The 17,948-nt window shown below is 42.9% G+C and overlaps 1 protein-coding gene across 6 annotated transcripts in view; it reads right to left on the minus strand.

Moving 5' to 3' along the window:
- Window positions 1-17,948, minus strand: part of CHD8 (chromodomain helicase DNA binding protein 8) — a 71,405-nt gene that overhangs the window by 40,068 nt on the left and 13,389 nt on the right. For 3 of the 6 annotated variants that reach the window (XM_066342038.1, XM_066342039.1, XM_066342036.1), the window contains exons 2-5: window positions 5,822-6,878; window positions 4,581-4,952; window positions 2,647-3,032; window positions 1,334-1,448 (exon numbers count right to left, since the gene is read on the minus strand). In XM_066342038.1, the coding sequence (XP_066198135.1) occupies window positions 1,334-1,448; window positions 2,647-3,032; window positions 4,581-4,952; window positions 5,822-6,664 (1,716 nt within the window). In that variant the 5' untranslated portion in view covers window positions 6,665-6,878. Of the gene's footprint in view, window positions 1-1,333; window positions 1,449-2,646; window positions 3,033-4,580; window positions 4,953-5,821; window positions 6,879-13,218; window positions 13,275-17,948 lie in introns of those variants that run through there. The other 3 variants (XM_066342041.1, XM_066342037.1, XM_066342040.1) reach the window with 3 other exon arrangements.

A 17,948-nucleotide genomic window follows, 5' to 3' on the forward strand; every position in this document is an offset into this window, starting at 1 on the left:
ATATAAACTAAATTCTCATAACTACATGAATATTTCTAGACTGTTATCTTTAATTAATGCTATTTGTTCTCTAATTGCAAACTCTTAGTAATTATTGTTTCAAATTTTTGCCTTATTTTCCTCTTGAAAAATGTCTTGGCTATTCTTACATGTTAATTTCCCCCAAAAGAACCCAAGCATCAGTATGCCAATGTATTGAAGTATACTAAGAAAGAGGAGAAGCATTTATAAATACTAATAGTGCCTGACCAGCAGATGGCACAGTGGATAGAGCACTGACCTGGGATGCTAAGGACCCAGGATCGAAACCCTGAGGTCACTGGCTTGAACGTGAGCTTATCTGGCTGAGTGTGGGCTCACCAGCTTGAGTGCAGGGTTTCTGGCTTGAGCACGGGATCATAGACATGACCCCATGGTTGCTAACTAGAGCCCAAAGGTTGCTGACTTGAGCAAGGGGTCACTGACTCAGCTAGAGCCCCCCCCCCCACCATCAAGGTACATATGAGAAGCAATCAATGAACAACTAAAGTGCTGAAACTACAAGTTGATACTTCTCATTGCTCTCCCTTCCTGTCTGTCTGTCTCTCTCTGGCCAGTAATAATAATAATAATAATAATAATAATAATAATAATAGAGAAGCACTTAAGGTTTGTTTAGTCCAAATCTCCATTTATAAGAGAAATTCAGAGACAGCTAAGTAAAGTAAATGGGCCAGGCCCACGGAGTTACTTAGACGTATCATGAGTCTCCTGAATCTTAATACCAGGTCCTATCTAGGTTGGAAACTGGAGCCAAAGATGGTATCATAAGGCAACAGAGACAGAGAACTATAAGTTCTTCTGGTCTGGCTTCTTTTACTCTCTTCCAATGCCCCTCATCTTCAAAAGGTAGGAAAAAACCACTGTGCTTAAGGATCCCAGCATCAGAATCCTGAACTATAGAAAAGGTGAGGCAAAAGGGATGACTGGATAGTTCCAAAAGAAACCAAAGTACTGACATAACCATGACAACAATCATATTCAGCACGGTTTCATTTTGGTTCAGTATTTGAAACACTAGAACTTAGGAAAACGAGTATTGCTCATTTTGTAGTAATAAGCTTTTTGCCTAAAAAGCCAAAAATGTAAAAGACATGATCCTGACCAGGTCTCACCTCCTTTACCTTTCAGGCCTACCTCTGGATTAACAAGTGAACTTGACTTGAAGGAACTGCTGAGCTAAATCAGCCCAACCCACCTCCTCTGAATTAGAAAAACTATATCTACTACTCCTGGTTTGTCTCTCAGAATTAAGTATGATTTCTTTAACTGAGTTCTTTAGGGATTCTTTTACCTGAATGCTGCTTTCTTCGTCTTCCCGAGGTGATTGTGCAGGCATGACTTCCACATCTGAATTATCAGATGAGGTATTACGCTTTCTCTTCTTACCCACCACAGGAGTAATGGTGCTAAAATGGAAAAAACAAAATCATTTTCAATGAGGGCAAGGAAAATTTGGGAGAAATAAATATAATTAAACCATTACAAATGAAGCTTCCAGACAGACAGAAATATCTTCAGGGATCCCCAAACTTTTTTACACAGGGGGCCAGTTCACTGTTCCTCAGACAGTTGGAGGGCCACCACATACAGTGCTCCTCTCACTGACCACCAATGAAAGAGGTGCCCCTTCCGGAAGTGCGGCGGGGGCCGGATAAATGGCCTCAGGGGGCCGCATGCGGCCTGCCAGCTATAGTTTGGGGACGCCTGATCTAGATCTTCATTCCAGGAGACATGCAGCGATTGAGTAGGGTGTTTGAAAAACAGATATTGGGGTTTCTAAACCACTGGCAGACTTTTATATCAAATTTGTCAAACAGTTACTATCACTGTATTCATAAATACCTTAAAGTAGGTAGCCTAAGAGAGTAGAATGAATACTAGACTAAAAATTACAGGGCCTTATTTTAACCCCAGTTCTGTTACTAGCTGGGCATTAATCTCCTTTTTTGTAAACATTGATGACTGGCTTGAAAACTGTTGAGGATCAAGTAATAGATAATGAAATTTGCTCTATAAAAGCTAAAAAATCCTATACATATATAAAGCATTATTATAATTATACCACTGAAAAATCCTTGGGAACCAAACTAGGGAGAAAAGTGTGAAGTTGTAAGAAATAAAAGGGAAAAAGAACACTCAATTGTGACAAGAATTACATGGCAAGCCATGGTTCTGTCCACTGCCTAACACTGACAGGGGTTGCTGCGATCTTCTCTAGTTCACATGATGCAAGGACAGGGCAGCTGTGTCCAGCTACTCTTTTACTAGTGAGTGGTAGGGAGATAGTGAGAAATTCTTCACACTACAGAGATACCAAATCATTAAGAATATATAAAAACACAGTCATGGCTTTTAAATGTAGCCCCCAGCACAGTGATCTTTTCCTGTGCCTTAGTGATTCTCTTTCAAAATGTACAAATATGCAAATCTCTGTTTAACAAATTATATAAGCATTGAGAGAGAAAATAAAGGCCTTATTATTTTCTCTGACAGAGATCATTTTGAACTATGTTGCTGCTAATCACAAGTATTTCTTCTCAACAGCAATTTAAAAATGAGTGCACTGCCCTCCAATGTCCCAGAATAGCGAAGGGTAGTACTCACTTCAGCTTACTCTTGCCCTTGGTTTTGGAAGTACCAGATGTTTTGCTCTTCTTTGGCTTTTCTTCCTTGAGTCTCTCCCCATTGCTCTTTTTCCTGCGTTTCTTTTCACCTTCCTCCTCAGGCCGAACACTGGGCAGCTCGTCCTCATTCAGGACTCGGGGTATGTTCTGCTCACCCCGAGCACGGGCCCTAGCAATGGCCTCTGCTACAATCCGATTTGCTTTCTCTTGTTTCTTCTGGTGCTCCAACCTGCGGTTTTCCTCCATTCCTGTCTTGCCCCCGGAGTGAGGAGTAGAACTTGCTGGTGAGGACAGAGCTGCCACTTCACTAGCACTTAGGACTTTAACTACTGAAAGTCCAGAAGAAGCCCCTTGGGAAGAGCCAGCCTACAGAAATGAAAACACTAAAATGTCAACATGCTTGGAGCTAAAATGGCCTAAATAAAACCCAGCTCTGAAGCAGGTAGGCTCGAAACTTAATTCTCTAATTCCTCAAGAATAAGGCTCAGACCCAAATCTCACTAAATCTGGACATTTTTAAAAAAAAAGTATTTTTGGTGGGAGGGGGGTAAAAAAAGGGCAATAATTGTGCCAAATGAAACTTCAATACCCTTTAGCCCAGGCATCCCCAAACTACGGCCCACGGGCCACATGTGGCCACCTGAAACCATTTATACAGCTCCCGCTGCACTTCCGGAAAGGGGCACCTCTTTCACTGGTGGTCAGTGAGAGGAGCACTGTATGTGGCGGCCCCCCAACGGTCTGAGGGACAGTGAACTGGCCCCCTGTGTAAAAAGTTTGGGGACCCCTGCTTTAGCCATTCTTCTAATATCAATATCCATTACCATTATTCTAGAAAAAATCAAACATAGCCAATACTGGTCTCTGGAAGTAAAACAAACTCAAATTCTACTATTAGCTACCTTTATCTCCCTGGGAGATAGGAGGAGTGACAATCAGTTAACCTCAAGACTACTTCTTTATTTTTCAAATAAGGGTATTTAGAGGCTCTGGACAGTAGGCTAAGTATATAGAGCATCAGCCCAGCATGCAGACATCCCAGGTTCGATCCCTGGTCAGGGCACCCATGAGAAGTGACCATCTGCTTCTCTTCCTTTCCCCCTCTCACAGCCAGTGGCTCAACTGGTTTGAGCATTGGCCCTGGGCGCTGAGGACAGCTCAGTTGATTTGAGAATCGGCCCCAGACGGGGATTGCTGGACGGATCCCAGTCAGGGCGCATGCGGGTGTCTATGTCCCCTCCTCTCACTTAAAAAAATAAAAAAAAGGCAATTTGGAACCAATTATTTCACAAGATTAGGAAAAGATTGTAAATCAAACAGCTCAAAGACAAATATCAGGTAAATCACTTGTTATCCCGAACCCAACTATAACCCTCAAATGTTTTCATTTCATGAGCCTTGGCTGGCTGGCTCAGTGGTAGAGCTTCGGCCTGGCATGTGGATATCCTGGGTTTGATTCCCGGCCAGGGCACACAGGAGAAGCGCCCATCTGCTTCTCCACCCTTCCGCCCCTCCTTTCTATCTCTCTTTTCCTCTCCTGCAGCTAAGGCTCCACTGGAGCAAAGTTGGTCGGGGTGCTGAGGATGGCTCCTTGGCCTCTGCCTCAGGTGCTAGAATGGCTCTGGTTGAAATGGAGAAACGGCCCAGATGGGAGAGCATCGCCCCCTGGTGGGCATGCTGGGTGGATCCTGGTGGGGCACATGTGGGAGTCTCTCTCTGCCTCCCTGCTTTTCACTTCAGGAAAAAAAAAGTTTTCATGATATTATTAAAACAAAGTTTCCATGGATGAAAAACATAAACTCTACATCTCAGTTCAGGGGTATAAATCTAGACTAGCCTCACATTCAACAATGAGTGGTTGCTAAGGGTACTAGCAAAAGACTAAGGTCAATTTTCCTTCCTGTTAAGTCTCACCTGTGGCTGCAGTACCACCTTGAGTGGTACTGAAAGTCTTTGTCCTGGGCTCTGTCCTGGTCCCATTATCTGAGCCTGCTGCACAGAGGACAGTGTCACTGGCTGGGTGGAGGGTGGCTGCTGGGGCTGTGGCTGTGATGCTGGAGGCTGTGGTACAATCTGGATTTTCTGCTGTGGCTGCTGCACCTGCAGCTGGATAGTTACTACTTTGGCAGGTTGCCCCTGGGCATTCTTGGCTTGAGTCAGGGCTGCTAGTTGGTTGCCCTGTAACACTATCTTCCCTGGTAGACTCCCTAGCACGACATGCCGATGTCCTTGGGGACCTCCAGACTGTGGCTGCTGGAGGACCAGGGTGATGCGTTTTGATTCACCCTAGAGTGAAGAAAGGAAATTGCAAAAGATATATTAAAGAATAGTACACCCTTCAATATGCACACCAGTTTTCCTTATCCTAGGAACATAAAAACTGAGAAGACAGTACAATTCATTTTGTTCATCCTCCTGTCTTGATAGAATCTTTTCTGAAACAACTCTGCCCAGTAGGTAACAAGCCTATTTTTGAAAAACTCCTGATGGGAGGCTATCTTCTAAGGCAGTCATTCCATTCCATTTTATGGAACTCTATTAGAATAAAAGTCTTTATATTGAACTAAAATCTACCTCATTATGGTTTCTTTCTATTGGTCCTACTTATCTTAATAATGCAGACCCCCTCTCAAAAAAAACCTCTTTGGCCCTTTATTTGGAGGTGAGCGCCTCTATTTTCTTAGACTAGAAACTAGTATTTTCACTGGGCAAAGCAAGAGTACAATCTTAATAAGAAGAACAGGGGAAAATACACATAGCTTCTATAAGCCTTATGAATATAATTTTTTCCCCCAAAACTGATTCTCTGTTCCCATAGCATCCGATATATCTCATAAAACTCTGTATCATACATTACTGCGAATTCTTGACTAGCTGTCTGTCCTGCCTGGCAGACTGTGAGCTCTGTAAGTAGAGGAACTGTGGCTGTTTTGTTCAGCATCAGCTAGGTAAACGTGTTCTAAGAGCTCAAAAACATGTTAAACTAACTGCTTCCACCAGGTAGGAGTAAGTATGTGGTTGTCAACACTAACTGATAAAAAGCAAAGATGGAATTTAAAAAGGATATCCCTAGAGCTAGCTCCCGTGTGCTGTCTCACACAGTTGCTGGGCCCTGTACTAAACCAAAATTCACCTCCCCCTTTCACTCAAGTCACCTGAGTAGGTGTAGAGGTCAGAGTAACTGCAGGCTTCAGGGGGGGCCCTGTGGCCCCAGGGTTTCCAGCAGGAGCTGAACCCTTAACTGGCTGTAGTACCAGCTGCTTTACTGGTCGGCTGGGCTGGACAATGCGCTGAACAGTAGCCTGGTTCCCAGGGACCTTGGCGGCCAACACTGTATTACCAGAGACAATGGAAACACCTGGTCGAAGGGGAGTGCCGGTCAGCACTTTGGTAAAAGTGACTTTTCCACCATTGGCTGTGCCAGCCACCAAGGGCTGAGCTGTGCTGGTGATACCTTGGGCCTGAATTTGTGCCACATGGGCACCAGTGACTGAGGAGCTTGGTGGGGCTTTAAGGATAACAATCTTAGGGGCTGACTGAGGTGGTTGTCCTCCAGCACTACTGGAGGACACAGCTGTGGCAGAGACACCCATGAAAGGATTCCCTTGGCTCAGGATCTCCTGGTTCTTGGAGACCTGCAAAAGTCCTGATGTTGGCGTTGGTGTCTGTAAGACAGGTTGGGCTGGCTGCTCCTGGCTGATGGGCTGAGTGGTATAATCATGCAAGGTTAAAGATTCTGGAGCTGAAGCTGTTGATTCTTTGGGAAGTTCTGTGGGGGCTGTTTCCTCTGGTGGGGGGACCAAGTCACTTGCTGAAGGATTCCCAACATCACCACCTCCACCATCCTGGTTCATTTGATCCAAGGAGTCCAGAGAGCTTGGCAGTCCAAGGGCTTCCTCAATGGGGTCTTGGGTGACCTGGTTGAAGCTGTCATCAGTCAGAGAGTCCAGGCCAAATAAATTTGGGTCATCAAACAGATCCATGATAGGGTCTGCCATCTTGGGAAAGCAATGAAGGGTACTTCCCCAAGGTCTAGGGAGGGAAGGGGAGGGGGGGTACTGGCTCTCCCCTCCCCTCCCCTATTAAGAAAAATTGTACACAATGGAAGAAGACTACTCTTCGGGTAAAGAGGCAAGAAACAAGTGCATGTCAGATTGTCCTGACCTTCATGGAGCAAGATGGCTAGGTCTTCAAAGGAAGATGGTAGAATTCCTGTTGTGGGAAGACAAATGAAAAATAAGCAAAACAGGCAACCTCAGGAAGAAGTTCTTCTTAGGTACCACCCTTAATATCAAATCACATCACAATAATAAGAGAAGAGGAGATAAGGTGACCTGAGGACAGATACAAAGAAACCCCCACACATTTCTGCTTCAAAACTGAAACTAAAGCCTGATCAGGCAGTGGCGCAGTGAATAGTTGGCCTGGGATGCTGAGGACCCAGGTTCGAAACCCCAAGGTCGCCAGCTTCAGCATGGGCTCATCCAGCTTGAGCACAGAGTTGTTAGCTTGACATGATCACAGACATGACCCTGTGGTCGCTGGTTTGTAGCCCAAGGTCGCTGGTTTGAGCAAGGGGTGACTGGCTTAGCTGTAGCCGCCCCCCCCCCCCAAGCACGTATGAGAAAGCAATCAATGAACAACTAAAGTGCCACAACAGCCTGACCAGGCAGGTGGTGGCATAGTGGATAGAGCGTCTGACTGGGATGCAGAGGACCTAGGTCTGAAACCTCGAGGTCACCAGCTTGAGTGCAGGTTCATCTGGTTTGAGCACAGCTCACCAGCTTGAACCCAAAGTGGCTGGCTTGAGCAAGGGGTCACTTGCTCTTCTGTAGTCCCCTGGTCAAGGCACATATTAGAAAGCAATCAATGAACAACTAATGTGCCGCCAACAAGGAATTGATGCTTCTCATCTCTCTTCCTTCCTGTCTGTCCCTACCTGTCCCCTTCTCTCTGACACACACACACACACACACACACACACTCACACGCGCGAGCACACACATAAATTTAAAGTGCCACAACAAGTTGATGGTTCTCATCTCTCTCCCTTCTTGCCTTTCTCTCTCCCTAAAAAACAAAACAACAAAAAAACCCTGAAACTAAAAAAAAAAAAAAGTAATAAAATAAATCAACCCTCTTTTGAGGTTCTTACACCTATACATTCTGTCAAGAACATTCTGCTGTCTTTGCTTCTTTTTACAGTTATCATTCTTAGGTCAAGATAAGCAAATTCAAGCCATCCACCTTCTATTTAGGTTTAAATTTGACAGAACTTAACAATATACTAGCAGCATTTCAGTGACTATAGATGGTTTCTGGATATACTTTACATGATAAATTTCCCTTGTATTTTAGATACTACTTCCTACTGGCAAAAATAATACCTTTAACCAAGCTCATAGTACAGTCTTGCTAAGCTTATAATGTAATTTTACTCAGTTTTGTAAACTTTATTCTGGTTAACATATGAAGTAATCTATACAGAGTATATTTTGTTCTGAATCCCCTCCCCACTTTCGCATGAGATAAAAAAAACTTCCTTTGCAAAGGATTCAAAAAATTGTATATTTTAGTTCCTAAGTTTATATTCCCAACGTTCTCATCACTTCTTATATATACATCCTATATTCCAGTCCAACTAGACTACAGTTCCCTTAATGAAATTCTTATCTGCATGTCTTCGCCTATTATACTGTAGCTTCCGTCTGTAACATCCTCAAGTCTTCTACACCATAAGGTGAATGAACCCCTTTAACAATAGACCAATTTGTGCTGACTTGATCCCTTTACCTTTAAATACCACAGTGTTATTTGCATCTTACTGAAAAGCAGCCGTATTTAATGTTATACTAACATGATGAATTTCTTGTCCATGTCCTCTGAAGGCCCCAAAGGTTCCTTCACACAAATTACAAAACACTGCCTGCTCTTCAAGATGCCTGTCTGCCATCTGCTGGAAAATGGTCATATTATTGATGACAGTAATGAACATGTCCAGTGCACACCTTGCACAATCCTACATGATGGCCCAGCTCCTCCTTCCCAAAAAGACAAAAAAGTTCCTGCTGATGGGGGGAACCACACCTTATTTATCCACAGATCCCTAAATAACCAACAGGATATAACATATACAGTAGTTACTCAAAAAGTATTTAATGAATTAATATATTTTCTTGCACCATCTGGAATGAACCATTCAGGCCTTACAGATACTAAAGGGTATTCCCTGATTCTAAGATAAAAATGTAGAAAGCTTTCCACCTTAAAAAACTGTTCTACAAATAACAGAAAGTATTTTGCTAAATCTGGGGCTTCAAGTTCATGAAAATGATAGAAAAAGGAAAAAACTATAAAGAATAATATCATCAATAATTATTTTAAAAGTTGTATCTGTTCTTTGTAACATAATGTCAATCTGACAATCCAAGAAAGCCTTGCTTGATAAGACCATTTCTCCTAACTTTCAGAAGACACCAGAGAAGAATGTCAGTCACACAGTATAGACTTAACTGAAGAAGGCTTTTCCACACAATCCCCAAATCTTTTCTCTTCCTTAACTCATTCTAGTATCCTTACATAACAATATAGTAGCCTGACCAGGCAGTGGCGCAGTGGATGGAGCTTTGGACTGGGATGCCGAGGACCCAGGTTCGAGACCCTGAGGTTGCTAGCTTGAGCGCAGGCTCATCTGGCTTGAGCAAAATAAGAAATGCTCACCAGCTTGGACCCAAGGTCGCTGGCTCGAGCAAGGGGTTACTTGGTCTGCTGAAGGCCCGTGGTCAAGGCACATATGAGAAAACAATCAATGAACAACTAAGGTGTCACAACGAAAAACTGATGATTGATGCTTCTCATCTCTCTCCGTTCCTGTCTGTCTGTCCCTATCTAACCCTCTCTCTGACTCTCTCTCTCTCTGTTCCTGTAAAGAAAAAAACACAACAATATAGTAATATGGGTAACTATCCTGGAAACTGAGACATAGATTAAAAGAACAGGCTTATCAGGCCCTGGCCAGTTGGCTCAGTGGTAGAGCATCAACCTGGCATATGGAAGACCTGGGCTCAATTCCTGGTCAGGGCACACAGGAGAAGCAACCATCTGCTTCTCCACCCCTCCCCCTCTCCCTTCTCTCTTTCTCTTTTCTCCTCCTGCAGCCACGGCTTGATTGGTTCGAGCAAGCTGGCCCTGGGCACTGAGGATGACTCCATGGTCTTGCCTCAAGTGCTAAAATAGCTCAGTTGCTGAGCAACGGAGCAGTGGCCCCAGATGGGCAGAGCATCACCTAGTAGGGAGCTTGCCAGGTGGATTTGGTTGGGGTGCATGCGAGAGTATCTCTCTCTGCCTCCCCACCTTTCACTTAATTAAAAAGAAAAAAAAAGGAACAGACTTATCAGTAGCTGACACATCAGTCAAAATTATAAAAAATACCTGGCATCTCCACCAATGTTAAACAAGATCTTTCTTACTTCAGTAATTATAGACCCCTCACATCTCACCCAGAATCCCTATCACTTCCCACTCCGGCTAAACCATTCCACCAGCTCATTCCAGTCTCTCCTATCTAATTCCTAACCCCATGTTACTCAAAATGATGATCAGAAAAGTTATCAACATTTCTTGGTTTAATAAAAACCTACTCAATTTTATAAACTTTTCAACACTATCAATTATTTACTAGTTATGCTCTTACTTTGCTACTTATTATCTTTCATTTCCTATTCACTGTCAGAGAAATTATGCTACCTAAAACAAGTTACACTAAATATTTAACAGTTAGGTGTCATAGAAAAACTAGAGCAAAAGTTTCCACTAACTAGAAGTTTATGCTAATAATAATGTATAACTTGCCTTTTCTCGCACAGAGTATTTTGTCCTTTCCATGAATTCCTACTATTTATTCATCCAACAGCTCTTCCTTCCTTCAACAACAGTCCGATCTCAGACAGAGAAAGATCTCATTTTTTAATAGGCGAAACAAGGCTAACAGTTTCTGAAACAGTTCCTTAACCCCATACAACTCAAGTACATATAAGTTTTTAAAGATCAATGCATTTATCATTTATCTCCCTTCACAGTGTTGGGGTCAAATTTCTGCTTCTTCTGGTTCAATCTGGGCCCAATAATTTAAAAAAACCTCATCACTGACTTAATGCCACACCACCAAGTTTCACTGCTTCTCAGTCCCATCCCAACTCCTTTCTACTGACCTTGTACATATTTTTAAATCCTAGTTTCCTGCTCCTTTTCTAACTCCCAACTTTAAATCGTCCTTGCCTCTCAAAAGATTAAACCTCTCCCAACACACCTCCAAATTTCTTCAACTTTCCTTCTATCCCTGCTAATGGGTCATCCTGACTATATCCACATCTAGCCTATTCTACACCAAGCTCATCAATCCCATGGTTTAAACCTTGATAGTAAAAATAGATGTTAGCATTCATATAAATGAAGCAACTGGATACCCCAAGTAAAGCAAATGCTTAAAGAAGTCATACCATTGCCCAAAAGAGAAACACATGTGTATGCTCAAAAGGAAAGACAAAGTTTAATGGATACAATTAATCACTTTCACTAATTCCAAACTTATGACCAGACTAATGACAGAAACCTTGAGGGGTATATGAGTTGGGGAAAAGTGGAATAAAGTAGTCAGTTGAGGTTAAAATCCAAGATTATCATCTATATTCTCCAAATGACAAGCCAGTTAGCACTAAGAAATACTTTATACAATAACCCCTCATATTGCCTCCTTCTTAAAGGTGTAACTAGCCTCTCCCTTTGATGTAAGTCTAAACTGTTGTTCTGCAGTTTATCACCTTTTAATATAGTTCTTCTTGTTTGTTTTTAAATCTAGAGTTCCAATTCTCCTTTTCTTATTTTACATGTCTCCTTACCCTTGCCCATTTCGAGAACTTTTCTGTCCAATCATAAAGAACTTTGTTTTAATTCTGCTCTGTACTTTTCCATCTCAATCTCCCTAAACTTTTCAACACAGCAATGATTCTCATCTAGGGAATGAAAGGTTGGAAAATATGGTAGCTTGAAAATGTATATTCAGTGTAGTAATTTTATATTTATCAAATGGAAAGGGAAAACACACCCCATTGTTTAGGTTATCTATAATTAGTAAAACTGGACAAAATCTTCTTGGCTAGTCAAGCTCTGTAAAAGACAAGGTGGGTGGGAGGCAGGGAGCAGAGAAGAAACATGCCTGGCTATAGGGGTTATCAACCCCTCTGCAGTGGGAAAGGATTTCTTATGGTCTCTAAAAAGGGACTTTATCATAGTTATCGTTTATAATGGGTGAGAAACACTGCAACACAGAGTAGTCCAATTGTCTAATGGATAAATTTCTATAAACTGAACTACAGACACCCATTCTCCACTTAGATTATTCTGTAGTGTACATCCGCTTGGAAGAGAATAAGTGCATGCCATATTGACAAATGCTGACCCTTTTGAGTAATATGTACCTTTACAAAGTACCATCCATGCCCATTTAACCTTAACTGCTCAAAGATTCAGAAAGTAACAAACTATTTTATTTTAAAGTATAAACCTTGTTATTGGAAACTGTATCCTTTCATAAGGATCAGCTGCAGACAGAAATAAACATATGCTACTGAAACACAAGATGCTCAGAAGCAGCTTAATTTAAATGAGAAATTGCTTGAAAATAAAATAATCAAAAGGTCTAGAATGAAAATCAACATAATTTTAAAAAAGATTTTAAAACTTCCAGGGAGACATTTGTGAGATATAAAGTGTCTCAAATCTTATAAAGAAATGGGAAACAAACATCTGAGGTGAATGTAATCACAATTTTGGGTCAGCAAGGGATCAGATGGAAGGACACAAACCATAAGATATGAAGCTTTTAACTTGGAGCCACTCAGGAGATTTCCTCAAGAAGACAGATCCTAGGCCATTTCCTCTATCTTCGCCATTCTCAGTTTTAAACGTAGCTACTCGGTTTTTGTTTTCCCAATTACTTATGGAAAAAACACTCACACTTCAATCTGGAGTATGGACATTTGGGGGCAAACATGGCTGGTAAAAAGTGACCCCTTCTGAATAAACAGAGAAAGCAAAATAGGCAACTATGAAAGCTAAAAGCATGTACGTATATTCAAGAGATAAAGGAAAAACTACAGAAATTATGTACTCCTATGAAAGAAGGGAAGGGGCAAGGTAAGGAAGTCAGGGTTTTATGAACAGGGAAACGCGACTGGGGGTGGGGGTGGCGGGGACTCGGGTACATTACCTGCTCATACTGCCGGGGTTCGTGCCAGTAAGGCCCAGACAGCAAAGGCAGGGGATTTCCGGCAACTGGCGCCCCCAAAATGTATACAGGATACATGCACTTGAGGGAGGGAGCTAGCGGGGTGCCCTCCAGAGTGGGGATGGCCAAGACGAGAAGATGGGGGGGGGGGTGGATGCCCGGGTGGAAGCAATGTTAGGGCGGAAGCTACAGAGTGGAAGGCCCGACAAGCCCTGAAGGAGAAAGGCGCTGTGCCTCACCCCAGTGGGGGAACAGAGGTACCTTTACCTGCAGCGGCGTGGGAGGCCGGTTCGCCCCTCTCGCTGTCTCTCCAGCACCAGTTCCCCCTCCTACTGCGCTACCGAACTTGATGCTCGAGCCCGCCCCGTGTCCTCATTGGCTAATCTCACCTGCCACTCATCACAGAGGCAAACACGGAAAACAGCGCAATGGGTGGGACTTGGGAGATCTTTCCCCCTCCCCCGCCACCGCGGGTTAGGTTGAGAGCGCACGGAGAGGCCTATCCGGTTTCCAGGGCCAAGGCAAGCCTGGAGCTTGCTTGAAAAAATAAAAATAAAAACGGGGGCCTGTCCAGAAGAACGGTCTTATGCTGCGGGAAACAAGTCCTAGAGATTAAATTCCTTACAACCTACTGTATCTGCACACCAAAGAGCATGAACTCAGAAGGAGGGTTCCACACTAGGCCAACTCTGCCTCCCCCTTATTGCCTGCCATCTAGCAGCCCTGTCAACCCCTCTGCTGTAGTGACTATACCTTATCCCCTACCCATAGAAAGGGGCAAATCTTCCCTCCATAATGGGAGTGAGGCAGCCCAGCTGCTGGAACATGGGGGTCTTTTACTCTTAAAAGATAAAGAACTCTTTCTGCCACAGCTGTAAATGCTGGTTTGCATTCTTGACACTCCAAACCCGAAGGCAGTGGGCAGCAGTACATCTCTTTCCAAGAGCCCTCGAACAATTCCTAGCCCCCTCCCCTGCAAAACACAAGCCCAACTCCTAATCTCAAAACCTGGTCTCCAGCCTCCAGCTCATTTCTCCTGAAACTCAGCCTCTGTGACACACTGACTGGCCAGTGTCTACCTTGCAATGCCACTTGAAACCACTCTAATTCCCAGTAAGACTAGTCAACTTAAGAATGATGGCATGCAAGCTTAAATCCCCCCAAAGTTTAACCCCCCTCCCAAAGTAAACTGTTATTAAAACAGTTGCTGACTTCCTGATCATGTTTCCCCTGAAATGTAACCATTAACACTGAAATCCTACTTTCTTCACTCTGGGACACAAACCAGGGAGCAGATCAACTTGGCTGTAGATCTCCTATTTTCAACATCCCTAGCATTACCTAGGAATACCCAATTACCACTGCTGTAAAGAACAATTCTGTTTTCCCCTTCACTCAGGGTCAACCTCAAATGTGTTTGAAACCTTCTCCTGTATCCACCATCTAATCATTTGCCAAGTCCCAATGACTCTTGCAATGTGTATATCAGAGACAAATTTTGGAGCTGGCAAAACTTTGGCAATCATATCAAGTCTGTCCTCTTCTTGTACAGATGAGAAAACTGAGGCTTAGAGAGTTGAGTGATTCAACTATGAAATTAAGTGGCAAAGTTAAAATTCATGTATCTGACTCTTCTATTTCTGCTACCACTTCTTTATGTAGTTTCTTGTGTAAGTACCTTATAACCAGTCCATTCTGCTATAGACTCATTTCCTAAAACAAATCAGTCTCCAGCTTAAAAACTTTCAAAGGTGCCCTGGCTGGAAAGCTCAGTTGGTTAGAGCATTGTTCTGATGTGCAGAGGTTGCCAGTTTGATCCCTAGTCAGGGCACACACAGAAACCAATTTTTGTTTCTGTTTCTCTCTCTTAAAAGAAGAAAAAATCAATAAATAAGATTTTTTTTTAAATAAAAACTTTCAAAGTCCTGTTACTTAACACATAACTCTTTTTTTTAAATTTTTTTTACAGAGACAGAGAGAGAATCAGAGTGAGGGATAGACAGGGACAGATAGGAACGGAGAGATGAGAAGCATCAATCATTAGTTTTTTGTTGCGCATTGCAACACCTTAGTTGTTCATTGATTGCTTTCTCATATGTGCCTTGACCATGGGCCTTCAGCAGACCGAGTAACCTCTTGCTTGAGCCAGCGACCTTGGGTCCAAGCTGGTGAATTTTTGCTCAAACCAGATGAGCCCACACTCAAGCTGGCGACCTCGGGGTCTCGAACCTGGGTCTTCCACATCCCAGTCCGACGCTCTATCCACTGCGCCACCGCCTGGTCAGGCAACACATAAATCTTAAGACCACATTCTCACTTTCCAGTCTTAGATTCCACTATCCTTCCACATATACACTTATATGCTAGCAAAAAATAACAATTTACTATGTCATTTTTTTTCTCACCTTAGCCTAGTTAATGTTATTGGCTTCAAAGTATAAACCATCCTTATTTCATTTCTTTGCCTTATCAAAATCTTATCCTTTAAGATCTATATCAAATACCTCTTCATTATCTCAACATTTACTGAGTACATGATATACCAAGTAATGTGTTAGGATCTGAGAACCCAAGATGGATAGACACAATCTCTAGCCTCAAAGAACTCACAATCTGTCAGAGCCTATTTGAGTATGTATGTGGAGAGAGGGTGAAGAGTAGAGATTATGACAGCAGTGACAAATGCAAATAATTACAATACAAGGTGATGTATGTAATGAAATAAGCAGGGGGCTAGTAACAGAAACACAGATGAAAAGGATGTAACAACTTAGTAAGAAAAGGTACCAAGGAAACAGTTTCTTAATGAACGATGAGTTAACTCGGGAAGGTAAGTGGGCTACAAGAAAGGGTATTAAGGCAGTAAGAAGAGTAAGAGGAAAGATAAAACAAAGTACAGCAATGAGAAACACCGTGAGACATGTAGCAGAAATATTTCTGTAGCTGGGTCTCACCAAAGTGTTAATCATAAAGAAGAAATTAGAGGGAGATGAGATTGAAAAGATTGGTAAAGGGCCAGACCCTGCAGAGGGCATTTCCTTTGAGGAGGATGAGGCCCCACTGAAACGGGATGACATGGCCAGACTGCACTTTGGTTAGCTAATGCTGCCTGTTCGAGAACAGATTTGGAAGATGAAGGGACAGAGGACATGGAAGCAAGTAGGAGGCTGCTATGGTATAGGGGATATTTGCTGATTTTTCTTTCTGCCCCCTTTCTGCCCCCTTTCTATATTGGGGGAATAGCTCGGGTAAGAGCCTTCAATGGGATGCTGGATATTGCCAACCACTATGGAGCAAGGGGGGATGACAGGTTGGAGGTGGAGGTCCCACCTTCTCTTCCTGGCAGACAAAAGGCTAGTTAGTTTAACTAGACACTCCTTAGGGGAATTTTGTATTTTTCTGAAGCTGGAACCGGGGAGGCAGTCAGACTCCCGCATGTGCCCAACCGGGATCCACCTAGCATGCCCACCAGAGGGTGATGCTCTGTCCATCTGGGGCGTCACTCTGCTGCAACCAGAGCCATTCTAGCGCCTGAGGCAGAGGCCATAGAACCATCCTCAGTGCCCAGGCAAACCCTGCTCCAATGGAGCCTTGGCTGTGGGAGGGGAAGAGAGAGACAGAGAGGAAGGAGAGGGGGAGGGGTGGAGAAGCAGATGGGCGCTTCTCCTGTGTGCCCTGGCCTGGAATCGAATCCGGGACTCCCGCACGCCAGGCCGACGCTCTACCACTGAGCCAACCGGCCAGGGCTCCTTAGGGGAATTTTGACTTTGAAGAGGTAATGCAAAATCCCAGAACCAAGCAGTTAGACGACATTCAGTAATGGCAGACACCAGAGTACTACTGCAGCATCTTAAATGGACTGTTCAGTGGCGTGACCTTGGCTACGTTCTCCACATCTATAACCTCCCTTGGATTTAGATCATTTTCTAAACCAGGTTCTCTAACACTCCCATTGATTTTGTGAGCCATACAATATCCTTCCAGTAAATTCCCTTTCTGTTTAAGTTAGCCAAAAGATGATTTTTGTTGTTTGCAAATAAGAATCCTAACCTAATTAGCAGCTAAATCACTGTAATGCGGTTCAAAAAGTAATGACAGAAAGGAAGGGACAGAGTCGAGTAATACTTATGGATAAAAACTAGTAGAACCTGGAGTTTGGAGGCAGAGATGAGTTCAACCATGTTGAGTCTGAGTTGCCTATAGTATGTTAAGAAGTAATATTCAATAGGAGGTTGATGTACAAATCTAACACTTGGCTTGATGAAGATTTTGATAGATTAAGAGTTAACAGTGTTCTTCTAACTGGCAGTTTCAAGAGTGAAGAGTTCACAGGAAGTGTGAAGAGAAAAGCACGTATGTACATGAAAAACTGCACCAGTACTGCTGGGGAGACAACAGAGAATGCTGGGCTCTGTGAAGAACTGGAGAACCCATATCCATTCCAAAGACAGCGGCTGCTATTCAGCTGCAGTTAAGTGTTGCCACATGAAATGCATATCTAAGGTTGAGAGTGAACTTCAGATCTTTCAAAAGCCAGAAATAGAGTTTTATGTAAATCTTCTAGGTTTTAAATATATGGTGAATAAATTTTAAAAGATAACTAATTTTTTTAAAATGTTTTAAACACTATACAGGCTAAACAAAGGCTTACTAGCTGGAAATCCAACTGTTGAGATTTTTGGTGTAGAGTGAGAAAAGCTAAGGAGGAACGCAAGAGAACATCAGGATTTAAGCACAATAAGCTACACCGACCAAGCAGGTAGAGAAAGAAAAGCTAGAGAAACACAGGGCAGTGTCACAGAAGCAAAAACAGAAGAGTACTGCAAGGGGAAAGAGCGATCAGTTATACTGAACAAAGCAAAAATGTCCACTGGAGTTAATAATTGAAAATCTTTTGAACCCTACTTTTCATTGTCAAACCAAAAGTAATCAGTAAGACATGAGCTTTCATAGCATTTTTAAGTACTTTTTAAGAATAATTTAAGAATAATCTTCTA

The sequence above is a fragment of the Saccopteryx leptura genome, chromosome 6 (genome assembly GCF_036850995.1).
Source record: "Saccopteryx leptura isolate mSacLep1 chromosome 6, mSacLep1_pri_phased_curated, whole genome shotgun sequence".
Taxonomy (NCBI): domain Eukaryota; kingdom Metazoa; phylum Chordata; class Mammalia; order Chiroptera; family Emballonuridae; genus Saccopteryx; species Saccopteryx leptura.